The sequence below is a fragment of the Triticum dicoccoides genome, chromosome 7B (assembly GCF_002162155.2).
Source record: "Triticum dicoccoides isolate Atlit2015 ecotype Zavitan chromosome 7B, WEW_v2.0, whole genome shotgun sequence".
In the NCBI taxonomy this organism is placed as follows: domain Eukaryota; kingdom Viridiplantae; phylum Streptophyta; class Magnoliopsida; order Poales; family Poaceae; genus Triticum; species Triticum dicoccoides.
The window spans coordinates 696,865,664-696,888,306 of NC_041393.1; the positions used below are offsets into that span (position 1 = coordinate 696,865,664).

Below are 22,643 nucleotides of genomic sequence, written 5' to 3' on the forward strand. Positions count from 1 at the left end.
CAAGGAAGGAGTTGAGCACCCAAGATGACTTGCCACTGGAGAGCTTCTTCTAAACATAGAATGGCTGAAGCTTGTTCTTGTTGACTGACTCGGGATTGCCATGAGGATGAGCGCCCTGGGGAATGGCAAGCCCCTCATCCTAAACACCAAGCAAAGTCATGAACTCCTTCCAAGTAGCAGACAGCTTCTGACCATTGGTCATCCAAGTCATAGTCCGTTCCTCATCAGAATGAAAGAACACCGAAGCAAAGAACTAAGCCACAATCTCAGGATCATAGTCTTTGTGAAAAGAGATGATGTCCTCAATGCCAAATTGCTCCACAAGATCTAGAGCCTCACCAAAGTAGTCCCGGTGCTTTGCTTCCCTCATATGATGCATGTCTATCCAGTGCACGTCCACATAGATGTTCCGCTTGGCCTTGATCACATCCAGATAAATCAGATTCTGTTGCTTGGTCCAGAACAAATCATTCCCTTGGAAGTTGGCACGAGGTTGCACATAGGGGTTGATCCTCCTGCGAGAGATGAACTCAGGGAGTGGTATCTCATCCATACCCATGGTGGGTTCCTTGTCCTTGGAGGCGGAGGATTTGGTCCTGCGTTGGGGGCCACGGGAGCCCTCTGGAGCTTCATCTTGATTGCGCAGATGTTTGGACCCCGTGTCACGACTTGGATTGGAACGGCGAGCAGAGGTACCGGAGCCACCACCTAAGACACAAGGCACAAGAACACACACAAAAGCAAGAAGGATCAATGCAAAGAACACAGCAAGGCTGAGAAACAAGTAGAACTAGCACTTGATAATTGCCACATGAGATATTTGAGAACAACAGTAGAACAACTTTGTATGCGCGGTACTAGAAAATTAGTGCCGCTCCAAGTCACGGTAGTACCGCGCGGGCGGTAGTACCATGCTGGAGATGCAGTAGTACCGCGCCGGAGGTGCGGTAGTACCGCACGGAGTCAGATCTGAAACTGCCACTGGATCTGAGTACTACCGCGGCAGCCAAGCGGTACTATGGTCGATCAAATCTATCATGGGGCAACATAGCAGTACTATCTCTACGCATTACTACTCTCCTACATCCTACTCTTGCATAGATTTAGCCTAAAATCTCAAGAACCGCATGCATCTCCCCAAAAACCTAGAAGCACAAGAACAAACCAACAAGAGAGGGATTTTGGGGAGAAACCTTGGTCCATTGCAAGAGGACGTGGTGGGGAACAATCCCACCGGTCAGAATCCGAGGAGAGCGGTCGGGGACAGAGATCCGGTGAGGGCCTCCGGCGCCGTTCGTGGGCAGGAGAGAGAGAGGCGGCGTGGGGAAGGAAGAGTGAATGGGTATGGGGGAGTTGGAACTCCCCCTTCCCGCTCTTACCCCCCGCGTGCTCGCGGTAGTACTGCCCGGGCGGAAGTACCGCACCGTGGGCGGTAGTACTGCTCCACCAGCGGCAGTAAAAAATTACTGTCGCGCTGGTTGCGGTAGTACCGTGCCCTGCGGTAGTACCGTGGCATACCACGGTAGTACTATTACGCAAGAAAATGTAATTCTAGCCAAGAAAAGAAAAATATCTTTGCACGGAGCCTTCAAGCAAACGAACACAAGCTAGGCAGGAGGAGAGAGAAACGAGGGACGACGAGGAACACAACCCGAGAACCGACGGAGTGGGCGAGAGACGACGAGGAACTCCCGAGAACCCGAGAACCCGAGAACCCAAGAGACGATGAGGAACTCCCCCAAGGAGAGGGCGATGGCCGAAGCCACCTATGTTTGAGTCGATTGGTATGGCACCACGAAGAATTATCCTTGGGCCCATGACCAAAACTCGTCTTTGAAGCACAAGTACCATCAACAATGGCGAATGTGAAAGAGTTAATCAATTTATGCATAATGGGGGGAGGGAGATTTCATTGAGAGAACAACACTCCCCCTATGTCCATGCGTACACCTAAACTAGACAACAAGTTGAGAGTGGTGGGGTGTGCAAGGATTCAAGTCACATTGCTCGAATTAATGATATTTAGCTAATTCCTTACCTCGCGAAATCTTGCTTCATCCAAGGGGTTCGTGAAAATATCTGCAAGGTTATCATGAGTGTTGACATAGTTGAGCTCGATCTCCCCTCGCCTAATATGATCCCGGATGAAGTGATACCGAATCTCAATGTGCTTCGTCTTGAAGTGTTGCACCGGGTTGAGAGAAATCTTGATGGCACTTTTATTGTCACACCAAAGAGGCACTTTGTCACAAATGACACCGTAATCCTTTAAAGTTTGCCTCATCCATAAGAGTTGCGCACAACAACTACCGACAGCCACATACTCCACTTCGGTGGACGAGAGAGACACACAACTTTGCTTCTTGGAAGACCAACTAACCAAAGAGCAACCAAGGAATTGGCACCCTCCAGAAGTGGACTTCCTATCCACTTTGTCTCCCGCCCAATCGGTCCGAATATCCCTCAAGTTTAAAGTTTGCTCCTCTTGGGTACCATAATCCAAAGTTTGGGGTATGAGCCAAATATCGAAAGATCGCTTGACCGCCACCAAGTGACTTTCCTTCGGTGCAGCTTGAAACCGTGCACAAATTCCCACACTCAACATGATATCCGGTCTAGATGCACAAAGGTAAATCAAGGAGCCAATCATGGAGCGAAATACCTTTTGATCCACCGCTTTACCAGTGGGATCAATGTCAAGTTGGCACTTGGTAGGCATTGGCGTGGAAGCCGGCTTGGCATCACTTAGCTTGAATCTCTTTAGCATGTCTTGAGTGTATTTGGCTTGGTTGATGAAGGTTCCTTCTCTTCTTTGCTTGATTTTGAACCTGAGGAAGAACTTCAATTCTCCCATCATGGACATCTTGAACTTTGAGGTCATAAGTGCGGAAAATTCTTCATTGAAAGCTTTGTTAGGGGAACCAAAAATAATATCATCAACATATAGTTGGCACACAAACAACTCCCCTTTGACCTTCTTAGTAAAAAGAGTGGGGTCGATTTTCCCGATTTCGAACCCACGATCTTGTAACAACTCCGTAAGATGCTCATACCACGCACGTGGGGCTTGTTTAAGGCCATAGAGCGCCTTGTGGAGTTGGTACATGTGATCGGGGAAATAGGGATCTTCGAACCCGGGGGGTTGTTTGACATACACCAACTCATTAATGGGACCATTAAGAAAAGCACTCTTCGCATCCATTTGTTGCAACGTGAAATTATGATGAGAAGAATAAGCAATCAACAAACGAATAGATTCAAGGCGAGCAACGGGAGCGAAGGTTTCACCGTAGTCGATACCCTCAACTTAGGAGTAGCCTTGTGCCACCAAGCGGGCCTTGTTGTGAACAATAATACCATGAGCATCTTGCTTGTTCTTGAATATCCACTTGGTCCCGATGACATTATGATTCCCGGTTGGCCTTGGCACTAATTTCCACACTTGGTTATGCTCGAAGTTGTTGAGTTCTTCATGCATGGCATTGTGCCAATCCGGGTCCTCGAGCACCTCATACACCTTTTGGGGTTCGACACAAGAAACAAACGCATGATGTTCACAATAGTTTGCTAATTGTCTACGAGTGCTTACCCCCTTTCTTAGGCTTCCCACCACATTCTCCATAAGATGACCTTTGGTGGTGAGCTTGGAAGCAATCTTCGCGGCACGACGCTCTAATTCCTCCTCAGATGTGAAATGAGGAGGGTTAACTTGATTATATTGAGCGCCATCTTGAGCTTGTTATAGATCTTGAGGATGCTCTTGATCTTGAACTTGCTCCAGGGGCGAACCTGACCTTGGGCATCATTTGGTGGTTCACCACCATCTTGAGGTTGATCTTGCCCTTGGTCTTGTTCATGAGGTTGAGGGCCTTCACTTTGTTCTTCAGAAGCGTGTGGGTCTTGGGGTTAGTGATGGCTCCACTTGAGTGGAGCATTGTCCTTCTCCTTCAGCCACAAGGGGTTCCTCAATGGGTAGGATATGACCCACACCCATTCTTCTTATGGCTTGGGGAGGAATTTCATCACCTACATCACAAGTACCACTTTGCGCCACTTGGGAGCCATTATTTTCGTCAAACTCCATGTTACACGTCTCCTCAATGAGTCCGGTTGACTTGTTGAGGACACGGTAAGCATGAGAGTTTGTAGCATAACCAACAAATATGCCCTCATAAGCTCTAGCCTCAAATTTAGACAAACGAACACCTTTCTTGAGAATGAAACACTTACACCCGAACACCCGGAAGTACTTGAGGTTGGGCTTGTTACCGGTAAGTATTTCATAAGGAGTCTTGTTCAAGCCTTTGCGGAGATATAGCTGATGCATGGCAAGCTATGTTGATGGCTTCAGCTCAAAAGTTGTATGGAGAATTGAACTCCGCCATCATGGTCCTTGCGCATCCATCAACGTCTAGTTCTTCCTCTCTGCGACACCATTTTGTTGAGGGGTATACGGAGCAGCATATTGATGCTTGATCCCCTCATCACTCAGAAACTCATCCAAGGTGTAGTTCTTGAACTCGGTGCCGTTGTCACTTCTTATTGTCAAGATCTTTGCTTCATGTTGACGTTGAGCTTCATTTGCAAAGTCGGTGATGGTTTGTTGAGTCTCACTATTCCTCTTGAAGAAGAATACCCAAGTGTATTTTGAATAATCATCCACAATCACCAAGCAATACTTTCTACCTCCAAGACTATCAAAGGATGGGGGCCCAAAGAGATCCATGTGAAGGATCTCCAAGGGTCTCTTCGAATAAATGATAGTCGTGGGAGGGTGAGCCTTTTCATGAAGCTTTCCTTCGATACAAGCATTGCAAGCACGATCTTTGGCAAAACTAACATTTGTTAGTCCACGAACATGGTCCCCCTTGAGAAGACTTTGCAAAGATCTCATATTGACGTGGGCTAGACGGCGATGCCAAAGCCATCCCACATCAACTTTAGCCATTAGGCATGTCGCGGTCTTAGTGGGTCGCTCCAAAAAGTCAATCACATAGAGACCATTCTCGACATGCCCAACAAAGGCTACTTTAAGAGTCCTGCTCCACAAGAGGGCCACGGTATCAATATCAAAAAAGGTGGCAAAACCCATGAGTGCAAGTTTACGAATGGAAAGAAGATTGAATGCAAGGGACTCGACAAGCATGACTTTCTCGATCGTTAGATCATGAGAAATGACAACCTTGCCAAGACCCAATATATTAGAAGATGAGGCATCACCCCACTTGACGTTGGTGGGCATAGATGGGATCTTGTGCACGTCCACCACCAACTCCTTGCTTCCGGTCATATGATTTGTTGCTCCACTATCGAGCAACCATGATCCTCTACCGGAAGCAAACCCCTACATGAAATCAATGCTTGGTTTTAGGTACCCATTGAGTAATGGGTCCTTTGATGTTAGCAACAAGGGTCTTGGGAACCCAAATAGACCATTCAATGTACTCATAAGGAGAACCAACAAATTTAGCATAAACATATCCACCACTAGCACTAACACATAAGAGGGGTTAAAGTCGCCGGCTTTGTTGGAAGGGGTGGCATTGCCCTTCTTGACATCACCACCCTTCACATTGTTCTTCTTCTCCTTAGGAGCACCCTCTCCCTCCTTCACAAATGTTTGCTTGAGAGGAGGAGGACATTTGGTCTTGTCATTCTTCTTCTTGTTCTTGGACTTGGGGGTAAACCCAACTCCCTCCTTGGCCACAACTTCCTTTTGATTGCTCAAAAGGTCATTGAGGTTTTTCTCACCTTGAATGCATGTCACAAGACCTTTCTTCAATTGCTCTTTCAACTGGGCATTCTCCTCCACAAGATGCACATGCTCACAACACGGGTTAGTACAATTTGCATTATCAATTAAGACCATATGAGGAAAAACGGCTTTCTCCTTGGTTAACTTAACTTGGAGTTGAGCATGAGACTCCTTGAGGCTAGCATGAGAACCCTTCAAGGCCTTGTGAGCCTTGTCAAGTACATCAAACTCCTCTTTGAGTCTAGCAAGATCAACCCCAAGTTTATCCTTCTCGGAGTTTGCCACTCGAGAGACAACAATAGCATGATCAAGATCTTTCTTTAATTTAGCATGGTCATCATTGTGTGACTCCTGAAGAGTCAAATGATGCCCACACTCTTCCTCAAGAGCATTAGAGAGATCCGATATCTCATTGGCATAGTCACGACTATGTCCTTCCATCTTAGAGATGGTTTCTTCATGAGCCTCGATCATGTCATTGGCTTCACCAAGTTGTTCCAAGAGAGCAACAAAGTGCTTCTTGGATTTGCCCTTGAGTTTACTCATAAAAGACTCAAATTCATTCATCTCTTCATTAGACCCCTCATTTTCATCAATGCAAACCATTAAGGAAGGATTAGTAATGATGGTGGTTTTGATGTTGGGGGTTACCTTGTTAGTGGCTTTAGCCATGAGACACTTGGCGGTGATGTTCTCGTTGGGTGAATCAAAGAGAGACACCCGGGGAGTTGTAGCAATGGCAACGGAGGCCATGGCCATTGCTTCTCCATCTTCATCATCATCGTCATCCTCATGGTATTCTTCTTGAACCACTAACCCTCAAGTAGGAGTCTTCTTGGTGAAGTTGTTCTTGTTGGGGAAGGACTTGGCTTTGTCTTTTCGAATGAGCTTGCCACCATTGTTTTCCCGCTTCTCGTAAGGACAATCCACAACAAAGTGACTCACATTGCCACAATTGTAACAAGTTCCCACTCGTTGCTTGCCCTTGAACCCACTTGAATTGTTCTTGTTGAAATTGGGCCTTGTGTTCTTCTTGCTCCAAAATTGCCTTGAAGCAAGAGCCATGTGCTCATGATAATCATATTTTGTATCCTCGGGATTGCACTCCTCATCTTCCTCTTCTTCCTCTTCTTCCACAATGACCTTGGCCTTCAAGGCAAGATTGGACTTCTTTGTTCTTTGAGAATGGAGCACCGTGTTGTCAGCGGTCTTGTCCAAGATGCTCATAGCAACGAACTCATCCAACACTTCACTCGAGGTCATGGAGTGGAAGTCCGGTCTTTGACGGATGACAGAGGACATGGCCTTGTTGTAGGGCATCATGGCCTTTAGGAACTTGCGCTTGATCCAATTGTCATCCGTGTCCTTACTCCCATGATCTCGGAGTGAGACCGCGAGTTTGGTTACTCTCCGAAAGAGCTCACGAGGTTCTTCGTCTTCCTTCATTGCAAACTCATCGGCTTCATCTTGCACCACTTCATAGTTGGAGCGTTGAATGCTTGCGCTTCCCCGATAGAGAGACACAACGCAATGCCACGCGTCTTTGGCCATGGCGTAGGGTCGAAGATGAGGGAGATCTTCAGGGAGAATTGCATCTTGGATGATGAAGAGAGCATTCTCATTGAATTGATTATCCACGGCTTCTCTAGGGGTGAAGTTGCTTCGGTCATGTGGATAGAAACCTTCTTCAATGATTCTCCAAAGATTAGTATTCACATGATTTAAATGACGCTTGAAGCGATACACCCAAGAATCGAAATCCTCATTTTTCACAATCTTAGGAGGAGGACCGGCATGATTTAAATGAGTAGAGGGAATCGGTCCTCCATAAGTTGGAGGTTCCACATGGACATAGATGCCGGTGCCATTTCTACCACAAGTAGAAGGGCCCTTTTCACTATTAGCTCCCCCCTTGTCGGAGTTAGCATCCGTCACCTTGTTAATGGGATCACCCACTTTCATCGGCGAGGTAGATAGTTTAAGTCCTTCTAGGAATTTAGTAAACATGCTTTCAACCTCGGTCGTCATGGAGTTTTTCAATGTGTTCAAAGCCACATTGAATTCCTCACGAGAGACCGTGGTTCCCCCGTCGGCAATAGACGAGGTAGGATTCACACCGGAGTGCTCCTCCACACCATCTGCGGTGTCAACCATACTCTTCGAACGACAAAGTCCTTAATAAAGAGACGAGTCTCTGATACCAATTGAAAGGATCACTAGTAGAAAAGGGGGCAATGGTCTAGGCCAGGTAAGCCCATTAGTCCTGGTTCAATCCAGAACCGGGACCAATGGGGGCACTGGACCCGGTTCATGAGCCCCGGGGGCCGGCCGGGCCACGTGGGCCATTGGTCCCGGTTCGTCTGGACCTTTTGGTCCCGGTTGGTGGGACGAACCGGGACCAATGTGCCTCGCTCCTGGCCCACCACCATTGGTCCCGATTGTTGGCATGAACCGGGACCAAAGGCTGCCCTTAGTCCCGGTTCTTGCCACGAACCGGGACCAATTAATTGCCTATATATACCCCTCGCCCACGAGAAGAGCACTCCCACTGCTCTGTTTTTCGTGGCCGGCGAGGAGAGAGCTTTGTGGTGCTCTAGCTCACCTCCTATGCACACGAGGTGTTCGATGGAATGCCTGAGCCACACTACTTAAGCTTTCTCCTCTCCAAGCTCGACCTCCAAGGTCCATTTTCCTCAATATTTGTCTAGGTTTAGTGGTCCGTCACGTCCCGTCCCCGTCTTCACCGCCGTCGATCGCCCGTACCAATCTCGTCGTCGGCACCACCGTGGTGAGCCTCTTGTTCTTATCTTCTTTCTGAAAGGAAAAAATATATTCTTACTTGTATGTTTATATAGATACTTGCATAATTTTCTTACTTTTATTATTGCATCTTATATAGTGCGATGGTTTTGGTATCCGCCCCCGTCGGCCCTCGTCCTGTCTATGATTCGGATGTGGTATATAATATCTTTTCATAACTATTGGTTCATCTATTGTTTATGAGAATTATGCCGATCAACTTGACATAGATTTTATTTATCTAGGAGGTTGTTGAACCGGAAATTCCAACCGACCCTATTGTCGAGAGGTTAAATTTAGTTGAAGAAGAAAACAATTTCTTGAAGGAAAAAATTAGAAAAATTGAGGAGGAGAAGATGATATTGGAGTTGCATGTTGCGGATGTCGTCGATGATCACAAGATCAAGATGGATGAAATGCGCTTGAAGATTAGAAAGATTAGAAAATATGCCATTCATACTGAGGCTTGGTATCATTATGCCGTTGGATCAGTTGTTACATTGGTTGCGATACATTTGTTTTCGCATTGAAATGTTTTACATAGTTTCAATGTATGGTTTAATTAATTTAGATGCTCTGCAGAGCTTTATGTTGTTAGATGAGAACTATGTATGTACTTTGGTTTTAATGTGATGATGAACTTCTATTAATTTGGTCACTTAATTATCTATTCATGATGTTCTGTAATGATTTTTGACACACTTAATTATATATAATGCACGCAGATGAAACGGCAATGGATGTACGGTTCAAGACACACCTCCGAGTACATTAAGGGCGTGCATGATTTTCTCGAAGTGGCTGATGCAAACAAGCAGAATGGTTTTATGTGTTGACCATGCCCTATATGTGGGAATACAAAGTCTTACTCTGACCAGAAAATCCTTCACACCACCTGCTTTACAAGGGTTTCATGCCACACTATAATATTTGGATGAGGCACGGAGAAATAGGGGTTATGATGGAAGACGGAGAAGAAGAAAAGTACGATGACAACTATGTGCCCCCTGAATACGGTGATGCTACTGAAGATCAAGAGGAACCAGATGATGTGCACGATGATGCTGCAATAGGCGAAGCTGCTGAAGATCAAGAGGAACCAGACGATGTGCCCGATGATGATGATCTCCGCCGGGTCATTGTCGATGCAAGGACGCAATGCGAAAGTCAAAAGGAGAAGCTGAAGTTCGATCGCATGTTAGAGGACCACAAAAAAGAGTTGTACCCCAATTGCGAAGATGGCAACACAAAGCTCGGTACCGTACTGGAATTGCTGCAGTGGAAGGCAGAGAATGCTGTGCCTGACAAAGGATTTGAGAAGCTACTGAAAATATTGAAGAAGAAGCTTCCAAAGGATAACGAATTGCCCGAAAATACATACGCAGCAAAGAAGGTCGTATGCCCTCTAGGATTGGAGGTGCAGAAGATACATGCATGCCCTAATGACTGCATCCTCTACCGCGGTGCGTACAAGGATCTGAACGCATGTCCGGTATGCGGTGCATTACGGTATAAGATCAGATGAGATGACCCTGGTGATGTTGACGGCGAGCCCCCAGGAAGAGGGTTCCTGCGAAGGTGATGTGGTATGCTCCTATAATACCACGGTTGAAACGTCTGTTCAGAAACGAAGAGCATGCCAAGTTGATGCGATGGCACAGTGAGGACCGTAAGAAAGACGGGAAGTTGAGAGCACCCGCTGACGGGTCGCAGTGGAGAAAAATCGAGAGAAAGTACTAGGATGAGTTTGCAAGTGACCCAAGGAACGTATGGTTTGCTTTAAGCGCAGATGGCATCAATCCTTTCGTGGAGCAGAGCAGCAATCACAGCACCTGGCCCGTGACTCTATGTATGTATAACCTTCCTCCTTGGATGTGCATGAAGCGGAAGTTCATTATGATGCTAGTTCTCATCCAAGGCCCTAAGCAACCCGGCAATGACATTGATGTGTACCTAAGGCCATTAGTTGAAGAACTTTTACAGCTGTGGAATGGAAACGGTGTACGTACGTGGGATGAGCACAAACAGGAGGAATTTCACCTAAAGGCGTTGCTGTTCGTGACCATCAACGATTGGCCCTCTCTCAGTAACCTTTCAGGGCAGACAAACAAGGGATACCACGCAAGCACGCACTGTTTACTTGACACCGATAGTATATACCTGGGATGCTGCAGGAAGAATGTGTACCTGGGCCATCGTCGATTTCTTCCGACCAACCATCAATGTCGAAAGAAACGCAAGCATTTCAAAGGCGAGGCAGATCACCGGAAGAAGCCCGCCATGCGTACCGGTGATCACGTACTTTCTATGGTCAATGATTTACACGTAATCTTTGGAAAGGGTCCCGACGGACTAGCTGTTCCGAGTGACGCTGGGGGACACGCACCCATGTGGAATAAGAAATCTATATTTTGGGACCTACCCTACTAGAAAGACCTAGAGGTCCGCTCTTCGATCGATGTGATGCACGTGACGAAGAACCTTTGCGTGAACCTGCTAGGCTTCTTGGGCGTGTATGGGAAGATAAAAGATACAGCTGAGGCACGGGAGGACCTGCTACGTTTGCACGAAAAAGATGGCATGCCTCCAAAGCAGTATGAAGGTCCTGCCAGCTATGCTCTTACCAAAGAAGAGGAGGAAATCTTCTTTGAATACCTGCTTAGTATGAAGGTCCCGACTGGCTTCTCGTCGAATATAAAAGGAATAATAAATATGTCAGAGAAAAAGTTTCAGAACCTAAAGTCTCATGACTGCCACATGATTATGGCGCAACTGCTTATGGTTGCATTGAGGGGGCTTCTACCGGAAAATGTCCGATTAGCCATTGTGAAGCTATGTGCATTCCTCAATGCAATCTCTCAGAAGGTGATCGATCCAGAAATCATACCAAGGCTAAGGAGTGATGTGGTGCAATGTCTTGTCAGTTTTGAGCTGATGTTCCCACCATCCTTATTCAATATCATGATGCACGTCCTAGTTCATCTAGTTGACGAGATTGTCATTATGGGCCCCGTATTTCTACACAATATGTACCCCTTTGAGAGGTTCATGGGAGTCTTAAAGAAATATGTCCGTAACCGTGCTAGGCCAGAAGGAAGCATCTCCATGGGCCATCAAACAGAGGATGTCATCGGGTTTTGTGTTGACTTCATTCCTGGCCTTAAGAAGATAGGTCTCCCTCAATCGCGGTATGAGGGGAGACTGACTGGAAAAGGCACGCTTGGAAGGGACTCAATAATGTGCAGGGACGGATATTCTTGGTCTCAAGCACGCTACACAGTTCTACAGAACTCTACCTTGGTGACCCCGTATGTCGATGAACACAAGAACAGTCTGCGCTCCAAACACCTGGAGCTGTGCGACGACTGGATTACATGTGAACACATCAGGACTTTCAGCAGTTGGTTGGAAGCACGTCTCAGAGGTGACAACACTGTTTGTGATGAGCTGTACTTGTTGTCCAGGGGACCATCTTCGACTGTTACGATTTGGAAAGGATACAAGATAAATGGGAATATATTTTACACGATTGACCAAGATAAAAAGAGCACCAACCAAAACAGCTGTGTCCGCTTTGATGCAACAACCGAGAGGGGAAAGGACACATATTATGGTTACATAGTGGACATATGGGAACTTGACTACGGACATGATTTTAAGGTCCCTTTGTTTAAGTGCAAATGGGTCAATCTGTCAGGAGGCGGGGTACAGGTAGACCCACAGTACGGAATGACAACAGTAGATCTGAAAAATGTTGGGTACACTAACGAACCGTTCGTCCTAGCCAATGATGTGGCACAGGTTATCTATGTGAAGGACATGTCTACCAGACCGAGAAAAAGAAAAGATAAGGAAGCGAATACATCATACGATGAGCCAAAGTGCCACATAGTTCTTTCAGGAAAAAGGGACATCGTGGGAGTGGAGGGCAAGACAGACATGTCTGAAGATTATGAAAAGTTTCATGAAATTCCTCCCTTCAAAGTCAAGGCTGACCCCAGCATCCTGATAAACGATGAAGATTATCCATGGTTACGGCGCAATAAGCAAATGACACAAGCGAAGAAAAAGTGAAGATTTTCTCCCGCAACTATTGTGATGATACCATGCCAACTTTGTAACAGACGAAATTATGATACCATGCCAACTTTCAACTTTCAACTTTTTCAGAGTTCATTTGAAATGCTTTAATGTCTTATGGTTCGGCCCTCGTGATACCATGCCAACTTTCAACTTTCATCTTTTTCAGAGTTCATTTGAAATGCTTTAATGCAGAAAACAAAAGAAAATAAATAATGCAGAAAACAAAACAAAAAAAAGGAAAAAAATAAAATAGCAACAGTAAGTATTTTGTTGTAAGTAGAAACAAAATAAAATAAATAAAGCAAAAACAAAACAAAAAAAGTGTATTCAAATTTGAAAACTAATGGCACTAACAGAAAGTTTATAATTTTTCTAAAACTAAAAGCAAAAAGAATTAAAAAATAAAGCAAAAAAACAAAAGAAAATAAATAATGCAGAAAACAAAACAAAAAATCTAGGACAAAAAATAAAAATAGCAACAATAAGTATTTTGTTGTAAGTAGAAACAAAATAAAATAAATAAAGAACGAAACAAACCAAAAAAACAAAAAAAGTGTTTTCAAATTTGAGAACAAATGGCACTAACAGAAAGTTTATAATTTTTCTAAAATTAAAAGCAAAAAAGAATTAAAATATAAAGCAAAAAAACAAAAGAAAATAAATAATGCAGAAAACAAAATAAAAAATCTGGGAAAAAAAAATAAAAATAGCAACAATAAGTAAAGAAAAAAAGTGCCTCCTACCGGCCCCCCATAGCCTGAATACGACTAGAAACCCACCATGGGCCAAGATTCAGGCCCGCAGGTGGCCCAGTAGGCCCATCAGGCAAAGCAGTAGTAAGTAGGCCCGTAAGCCTGCAGTGGAGAGGAGCTCGAGAGGGGTGCGGCAGTGGGGCTTATAAACCACTGCGCGGCCCTCTCAGCTAGCGAGGTGGGACTAAACTTTCGTGCCGCACCGTGCCAGCACACGACCATTGGTCCCGGTTGGAGGCACTAACCAGGACTAAAGGGGGGCATTGGTCCCGGTTCATGGCACCAACCGAGACCAATGCCCACCCTTTAGTCCTGGTTGGTGGCACCAACCGGGACCAAAGGCCGCCGCTTCCCGCCCTTTGGGCTGCTGAAAAGAGGCCTTTGGTCTCGGTTGGTGGCACCAACCGGGACTAAAGGGGGCATTGGTCCCGGTTGGTTTCACGAACCGGGACCAAGTCTCTTCATATATAACTAACACTTAGCAGTTTCTCCAAAATCCATCCCTTTCTTCTCCGCCCGACGCCCGCTGCTCGATCTGCCTCGTCGCCGTCGCCGCCGAGCCGTCAGGCTGCTCCACCTCGTCGTCGTCGCCGCCTCCGACGCCGTCAGGCTGGTCCACCTCACCGTCGTCGCCGCCTCCGACGCCGTCAGGCTGCTCAACTTTGCCATCCCCGCCGCCCTCGACGCCATCTGCCCCGACGCCGGCGCCGCTTCCTGCGCCCCGCGCCGCCCGCCGTGCCACGCCACCCCCCTATGAGCACCTGCCTCGCTCCCGCCGCCCCTGCCCTGCGCGACCGCCGCGCCTGCCCTGTGCGGCCGCCGCGCCACCGCCCCTGCCCTGCCCTCCATTTTTCTGTATATGTGTATATATGCAATTTTTTTGTGTATATGTGTATATATGTATTTGTATGTGTATATATGTGTATTTTTTGTGTATATGTGTATATATGTTTTTGCATATACTAACAACCTAAATATAATGTTCATAACATTTTTTGTTTATGTATGTTTTTCAATATATGTGTTAATTTTTTATTTAGGTTGTTAATTAGTATTAGGTTTTAGGTTAGTGCATTTTAGTTTAGTGTAGAGGAAAAAGTAAAATAAGAAGAGGAAAAAAGAAGAAAAAGAAGAGGAGAAGAAGAAAGGAATAGAGGAGAACAAGAAAAAATAGAAAATACTATTTTTTCTTGTTCTCCTCTATTCCTTTCTTCTTCTCCTCTTTTTTTCTTCTTTTTTTTCTTCGATCTTCTCCTCTGTCGTCGTCGATATACCCCCCCTCGGCCCTCTCGCTCGACCAAAACTCTCGAGGACACCGAAACCCTAGAGAAAAAACGATGTTGGTCCCCTCCCGCTGCGCCCCTACCCGACAAACTCTCTTTAGGCCACCCAAATTTACCAAGTTAAAAGAGCGTTGTCGTCGAGGCCACCCCAAACCCTTGAAGCGTTGTCGTCGGGGCCACCCCAAACCCTTGAAGCATTTTTTTTGTTTATATATGTTTTTTAATATATGTATTAATTTTTTATTTAGGTTGTTAGTATTAGGTTTTAGGTTAGTGCATTTTAGTTTAGTGTAGAGGAAAAAGTAAAATAAGAAGAGGAAAAAAGAAGAAAAAGAAGAGGAGAAGAAGAAAGGAATAGAGGAGAAGAAGAAAAAACTAGAATATTTTCTATTTTTTCTTATTCTCCTCTTTTTTTCTTCTTTTTTTTCTTCGATCTTCTCCTCTGTCGTCGTCGATATACTCCCCCTCGGCCCTCTCGCTCGACCAAAACTCTCGAGGACACCCAAACCCTAGAGAAAAACGATGTTGGTCTCTACCCCCTCCCGCTGCGCCCCTACCCGACAAACTCTCTTGAGGCCACCCAAATTTACCAAGTTAAAAGAGTGTTGTCCTCGAGGCCACCCCAAACCCTTGAAGCGTTGTGTCGAGGCCACCCCAAACCCTAGAGAAGCAGCATCGAGGCCACTAATTAACATGATTCCTTATTGTGATTAGCTAGCTAGTTCTATGTTTGCCACTAATATATATCCATCTATACCATGCATGTTTGAATAATAATTGACATGTTGTAAATATTTGCAGAAACTATGGAGCACTACCGAGACGAAGCAACAGAAGAGATGTTGGGGGAGATAATCGCAGAAGGAACTGATGTCGTTGCGTCATTTTTCATCAACGTCGTTCGTCAGGAAGGACTGGGTGAAGAAGAGGGCTATGTTCATGATGGCTTCTGCCCATTAATGCCGGTACAAGAAGAGGGTTATTTTCATGATGGCTCCGGTGACACAATGGAGGTACAAGGAGACCGTGCTGACTGCTCCGGTGACCGAACCGAGTCCGGCCAGGTATATATATATATTAGTTAAGCCCGTGCTGACTAGTTAATTGATGCATCCATTGTTTTGGTATATGTACACATATTAATTACTCTCGTCTTTCTTCCTCTTAATTTCTAGCCCTCCGGATCGAGCACAACTTCGGTAAGGAGACGAGGCCCGAAGAAAAAGTTGAGCTTGGATGAAAGGTTTGACATCAGAGAAATCGCGCCCAACGGTGAACCGATTGAACCCATCCGGACAAAGAACGCATTTTCTTTTCAGTGCGGGGTTCTTGTTAGGGACAAGATCCCGATCAACATCCAGCAATGGTATAAGCCTAAGGACAACCCTGAGGTGTCTTATGTCAATGGTATGCAGAAAGAAGATCTTTGGACTCAGCTGAAGGCAAATTTCACCCTACCACCAGAGGAGGATCCGGAGAAGCCAGTTAAAGAGAAATTAATCAAGTCTTGTACTCTTAAGAAGATGGCAACCCTATTCAGGAGGTGGAGGAAAGAGCTGAACAAGTTTATCGACAAAAAAAAGACACCAGAATTCATCGGCAAATATGAGAAGATCAAAGATCACTGGCCCGCATTTGTGGCCCACAAGACATCGAAAAAGAGTAAGAAGATGTCAGCGACAAACAAGCAAAATGCTGCGAAGAAGAAGCTTCACCATCGCACGGGGTCAGGTGGCTACCTGCAAGCCCGTCCTAAGTGGTCCAAGGCTGAGAATGATCTGCTTGAAAAAGGGATCGAACCAGAGACACTGAGATGGACAGACCGTTGCCGGACTTGGTTCTTCGGGGCTGGCGGAACCTTGGACCCTGCATCAGGGAGGTGCTGTTGGACGGACGAGCAATTGGAAATACCAGTCAAGAAGCTTCGCCACTATATCAATGCAGCACAGCAAGGGACATTCGTACCAGACAGGGAGAAGGACGAGCTCACAATGGCCCTTAGAAATCCTGAGCACCCTGGACGGACACGAGGCACGCCAGGCTCCATTCCGTGGAAGGTTGGTTTTCCGGACGCAGGGGGTTACAAAACCCACGAGAGGAGGAAGAAACTGGAGCAGGGCCAACTACAGGTGCTGCACGAAAGGGTAATGGGGCTAGAGGAACGAGAAGCAGCAGATCGCAGCAAACGACCTGCCGAAGCTTCCCCCGAAGCTATCCCGCCATCTCAGCGGAGAAGCAGCGTGGCTTCCACGGAGCTGCTTCAACCGGAGCATGTCTTGACGGCTCCTGCCAGCTATCCCGTGGATGCTATCACGGGGACTCAAAATTGCCACCTAATGACGCGATGGATGAATTTGAAGGTCAAGGCGGCTGTTGGCTCTGTTTATCCTACTGAAAAAGGCGCAACTTTTCACTGCCGGCCGATTCCAGAAGGATATGCTAGGGTGATGGTCGATGAAATAACGGAGGGATTTGAGGACCTCCTGCTTGAGCACCCTACCGGTGAAGGGGAGACTAGGCTGGGTTCTGCTCTGAAGACTCCATGCCTGGCGGAAGGAGCTCATCAACCTTCCGAACTAGATGCCTCCGCCTCCTCCTCCTCCTCCGACGAGTCAGGGCACTCCGCCTCCTCCACCGCCTCCTCCTCCGGCGAGTGACGATCAGGGCACGCGTGGCGGCACTCCGCCTCCTTCTCCGGTGCGTGGCGGCACTCCGCCTCCTTCTCCTCCTGCGCGGCGCTCCCGAGCAGCCAGCAGCCTCCTCCTTCTCAGCCTCGCCAGCAAGGGCGGAAGAGATCCGTCGCCGCCCCGGCTGCTCCGGCGCGTCGTACTCCTTCTCCTCCGCCTCGTAAGCAAGCACGAAAGAAGACAGACGCCGCAACCGCTCCGTCTGCTCCGGCGTCTAGCAGCACAACCAGAGGCGGGAGGCAATACAGATACGGTCCACCTCTCAAGCCTCTAGAGAAGTTACCGTACGAGAGGACCGAGGAGGAAAACGATACGATTGTGCGGACCCACGTGAAGGAGTTCTTTGAAGGGGTGAAAGCAAAGAGACATCCACCTCCGGAGGAGAAGGTAGATCCGGTGAAAGCAAAGCGCACTATCGATGCCCTGAGGAAACCACCAAAGTCTCCGCCGAGAACTAACTATCAACGCATTACTGAACAAACATATCTCGAAGCCCAGCGGTCGGGAAGTACTGTCAGTGATAAAAGGTTAAAAGAACGAGCAGAGGGGAAAAATTTGCCCAGCTCGGCGAACAAGCACAGCAATCGTGCCCCCCGCTCAATGTGTCTAATGCTTCGGGGACGATGGCCGGTTATGGCAATCTTGCAGATTACCTGCCTGATGATCAACTTCCTGATTTCTTGGAGGTGGACGAACACAGATACGAGTACGGGAGGCCTCTCGTCAAAGATGAAAAATCTCTGACAACAATGATGCGAAGATTCCATAATTGGTACATGAAAACCTGCAGAGAGTCTGGGGGGACGAATGCTTTGTATCTGAATATTAAAGAGGAGCACGAACTCGTTGCAACTGATCTGTTGACTGTTCCATTTGATGAGTTCTTCGCGTTCTTCAATCAAAAGGCCCTCGATAAACTAATGGTCTTTTGCTACTGTTTGTAAGTACTATTTCTGTCATTAAGTCTCTCTATATATAGCTCGGCTCTTTCATTGCATGTATTTATAATTAATTATCCTCAATATATTATGCAGATTAAAGATCGTCGAGTGCAAAAAACAAGAAATTTATGATATTGGGTTCATTAACACAAATATCATAGATGAATTTCTGGTTAAAAAGGATGTCAAAGAGGCCGAGGACAACTTGCTACGATCGTTGATCAAAAATCAAAACAAAGATACCATACTCTTTTCTTACAACGGCAAGTGAGTGTTCCTATCGTGTGCATATTCGGTTTCCCTTATTACTCGAGCGAGGTTATAGTAATGTAATTGATGAGTTATGCATGCGTGCGCAGGTACCACTATGTTCTTCTGGAGATTAAGCTTGAGCAGGGACTAGTAACTGTCTTAGACTCGAGACGGAAAGATCCCGAAACCTATGCGGATATGACTGAATTGCTCAACAAGTAAGTTCAATCGATCATTATCGCACCATATCGACAACTTTTTGTTCATTTCCTGATATCTCAAGTAATAATAATTATTTTCTTTGTCTTGCAGGGTTTGGAAACAGTTCACCGCAAAAGCTCCGGGACTGCCGAAGGAGCTGCGATATATATACCCGAAAGTAAGTACTACTAGCTAGCTAGTTGCGCGCATCTCCGTTGATTCTATAGCTATACTTTCATCAATGCCATTTATAATGCTTCATTATCAGTTTGATTGACCTCTATTTCTCATAAAGTGCTTGTGGCAGGAACAAGGGAATGATTTCTGTGGATACTACGAGTGCGAGTTCATCCACAACGCGACTTTGAAAAACAAGCAGGGCTACTCTAAAAGACAATATGAAGTGCGTAAGCAATAATACTCACAATTTCATTTTATTACACCATCATTTCTGTTGAGTTTCATTCATATATATGTATTAATTAACCCCCTTCTTCAAATTAGACGTGGCAGATGCGGAATGAACTCCTAGAACCAGATCGCATGAAAGCAATTCAAGAGGAATTGGCGGGATTCTTTCTTGACCATGTCATCAATAAAGCCGGAGAATACCATGTGGAAGTTGATTTCAAATGCTAGGGGATTGTAATTAAGAGATCTTATACATATTGTACATGTATGTAGCCAGTAGCGTCGGATACATGATACGAAAACTTGTTGTTCGATCAATCTCTCAGAGAAGGAGAGGTCGATCGATCACTTCTCTCGGTATGCATGACGAACTTCTGTACTCAATGGTTCTCTCGATCACTTATGTATATAGTACGTAGCGTCGACCAAGCACGGACATAAGAGAGGACACTTCTCCCTATTAATTAGTTAGCTAACACAATATATGAAACACCTAAATTAACCCCCCAAAACCCCCAACCCCCCTCCTTTCAAAAAAAACAAAAACCCAGCCACTGGAATGCTGACGCGTGGATGCCTTTTGGTCCCGGTTGGTGCCACCAACCGGTACCAAAGGCCCCCCTGCCTGGGCTTGGCGCATCGGCCACGTGGAGGACCATCTATCCCGGTTCGTGTTTGAACTGGGACTAAAGGGGGGGAGGTATAGTAACGACCCATTAGTCCCGATTCATGAACCGGGACTAAAGGCCCTTACGAACCGGGACTATTAGGTATTTTTCTACTAGTGGATCGATATAGTTGACTAGGGGGGGGGGTGAATAGGCAACTAACACTTTTTAATGTTTTCTTTACCAATTTAAACTTTGCATCAAAGTAGGTTGTCTAGATATGCAACTATGTGAGCAACCTATATGATGCAATAACAACTAGCACATAAGCAAGCAAGGGAAACAACACAAATAAGCTTGCACAAGTAAAGACACGAGATAACCAAGAGTGGAGCCGGTGGAAACAAGGATGTGTTACCGAAGTTCCTTCCTTTTGAGGGGAAGTACGTCTCCGTTAGAGCGGTGTGGAGGCAGAATGCTCCCCAAGAAGCCACTAGGGCCACCGTATTATCCTCACGCCCTCACACAATGCGAGATGCCGGGATTCCACTATTGGTGCCCTTGAAGGCGGCGACCGAACCTTTACAAACAAGGTTGGGGCAATCTCCACAACTTAATTGGAGGCTCCCAACGACACCATGAAGCTTCACCACAATGGACTATGGCTCCGAGGTGACCTCAACCGTCTAGGGCGCTCAAACACCCAAGAGTAACAAGATCCGCTAGGGAGTAGTGGGGGGAATCAAATTTCTCTTGGTGGAAGTGTAGATCGGGGCCTTCTCACCCAATCCCGAGCAAATCAACAAGTTTGATTGGCTAGGGAGAGAGATCGGGCCAAAATGGAGCTTGGAGCAACAATGGATCTTAGGGTTGGAAGATGTAGTCAACTAGAGGAAGAAGACACCCCTTATATAGTGAAGGGACAAATTCAACCGTTATCCACTTAACAAGCCCGTGACTTGCGGTACTACCGCTCCAGACAAGCAATACTACCGTGGTGGGCCGCGGTACTACCGCTGCTACGACAGGCGCTAGCCTAGGCCAGAGCCGCAAGGGCCGAGGGTGGTACTTCCGCTGGCGCGGTACTACCGCTCTCCCTTGCGGTACTACCGCAAGGCTGGAGTGGGCTAGTCCTGGGAAGGGCAGGGATGAAGAAAAATACATCCGCGCCTACTTCCGCGGAAAAACCAATGGAGCAAAAGTCCAGCACGGTACTACCGCGCCTGGCGAGCGGTACTACTGCGTAGGGAGCGGATGTAAAAAATTATATCCGCCCCTACTTCCGCTCGTGTTGCGGAACTAGGTCCGAGGCCACGGTACTACCACTCCTTAGGAGCGGTACTACTGTGGGCACCTACGGTACTACCGCAAGGGCATGTGGTACTACCGCGGGTGCCTGCGGTACTACCGCTTCTAGGAGCAGTACTACCGCATGCCACAGACCAGCAACACTAGGAATCCTTCTTTTTGCAAAAAGAAGATAACGGAGGATGCTCTACAGAGCAAAGGGAAAGGCGGGAGAAGGAAGAAAACGTGTACGTGATGATTCCACCCGAACCGCTCCAACGCGGACCCCCTCTTAAGAGTATGGCTATCCTACGACTCAAACCACCGAAAAAGAATCGTAGAAAAATGCCGTCTTCAGTAGTCTTCGAGGGGCACCAAACCATTTTGTGCCTAGTGACGAATAATTTGAGATACTCAGGGCACACGATTAGTCCGCAAAAGCATTATCATCAATCACCAAAACACCTTAGGGATAAATATGCCCTTACAGACGCAAACATTAGAGATCTTGCTACAAATGAACTAACTAATTATGCGTATGAACAAACAAGCGGCACATCAGTATCAAGACTGGATTGAGGAACAAGATGGGTGTTGGTTGGATGAATCATATAATGGTATTTTACATTCGGCGAGATATATTTGTTAGTATTGAAAAATAAAAGATCATAGAGTGTTTTCACGCAAAGGCACTTTGCCTTGTTCTGGAGGTAAGTTCCACATTTTGCATATGTTATTAACTATTTTACTTGCTATTTATGCACTGATTTTCATTTCAATTTTTTTTTGCGAGTGTTCATTTCAAAATTTATCCTTGAAGGTTTAGCTTCTTCTAACATTGAAGATGTAATTATAGGAGGCTCAGATCAATCAATCCTTTAATTTGATACCATCTTTTGTATCATCTAGCTATATATTGTCTTTTTATATGTCTTGCTTTATTAGTTGACCCATCATTGAACAAATACTGACATTTAATATTGTGTTTAGGTTCTTGTTACATATATAGCTTCAATTTTGTATGCCTTCAAACTGGTTTTTTTGGGGGTATTTTTTGGCCCTTGGTTTCCCACTCGGCGCGTCACCCAATCCTGGCTCCGCCACGTATAGTACGCCGCCACCTGTGACGTCGAGACCTTCTTCCCTCCGCCTGCTCCTCCCCACCGCTAGTCCGCTCGGTTGATCCATGGGCGACCCTCGTGTCACTTCCTGGCCTTGGTGCCTACTCGTGGGAGTTGTGGAGGGAGTACTTCTGGAGGGAGGGAGTACTTTGTAAATAACATTACAAAGATTGATAGGCCTAAAATCAGAAAGTTTAGACAGATTGTCCACCTTTGGAATTAATAAAATCGAAGTAGTGTTTGCCCCAACTGGTATTATAATTGGTTGGAAAAACTCCTTAACAGTGCCATTTATTTGACCTTTCAATATACCCCAATGCCTTTGGAAGAATCTTGCCGGAAATCCATTCAGGTCAGGTGGTTTTAGTGGACCAATTTGAAACAAAGCATATGAAATCTCCTTCTCTGAAATTCATATGCATATGCTCTTCCGCTTGATTACACGATTTATGTAATTCTTTAT

At 46.2% G+C, this 22,643-nt stretch overlaps 1 protein-coding gene across 1 annotated transcript in view; it reads right to left on the reverse strand.

The window, feature by feature from the left end:
* Nucleotides 1-253: 253 nt before the first annotated feature.
* LOC119339433 overlaps nt 254-22,643 on the reverse strand; it is a 33,361-nt gene continuing 10,971 nt past the window's right edge. Inside the window, exon 6 of the mRNA XM_037611496.1 lies at nt 254-708. Coding sequence (XP_037467393.1) covers nt 254-708 — 455 coding nt within the window. The remainder of the gene's footprint in view (nt 709-22,643) is intronic.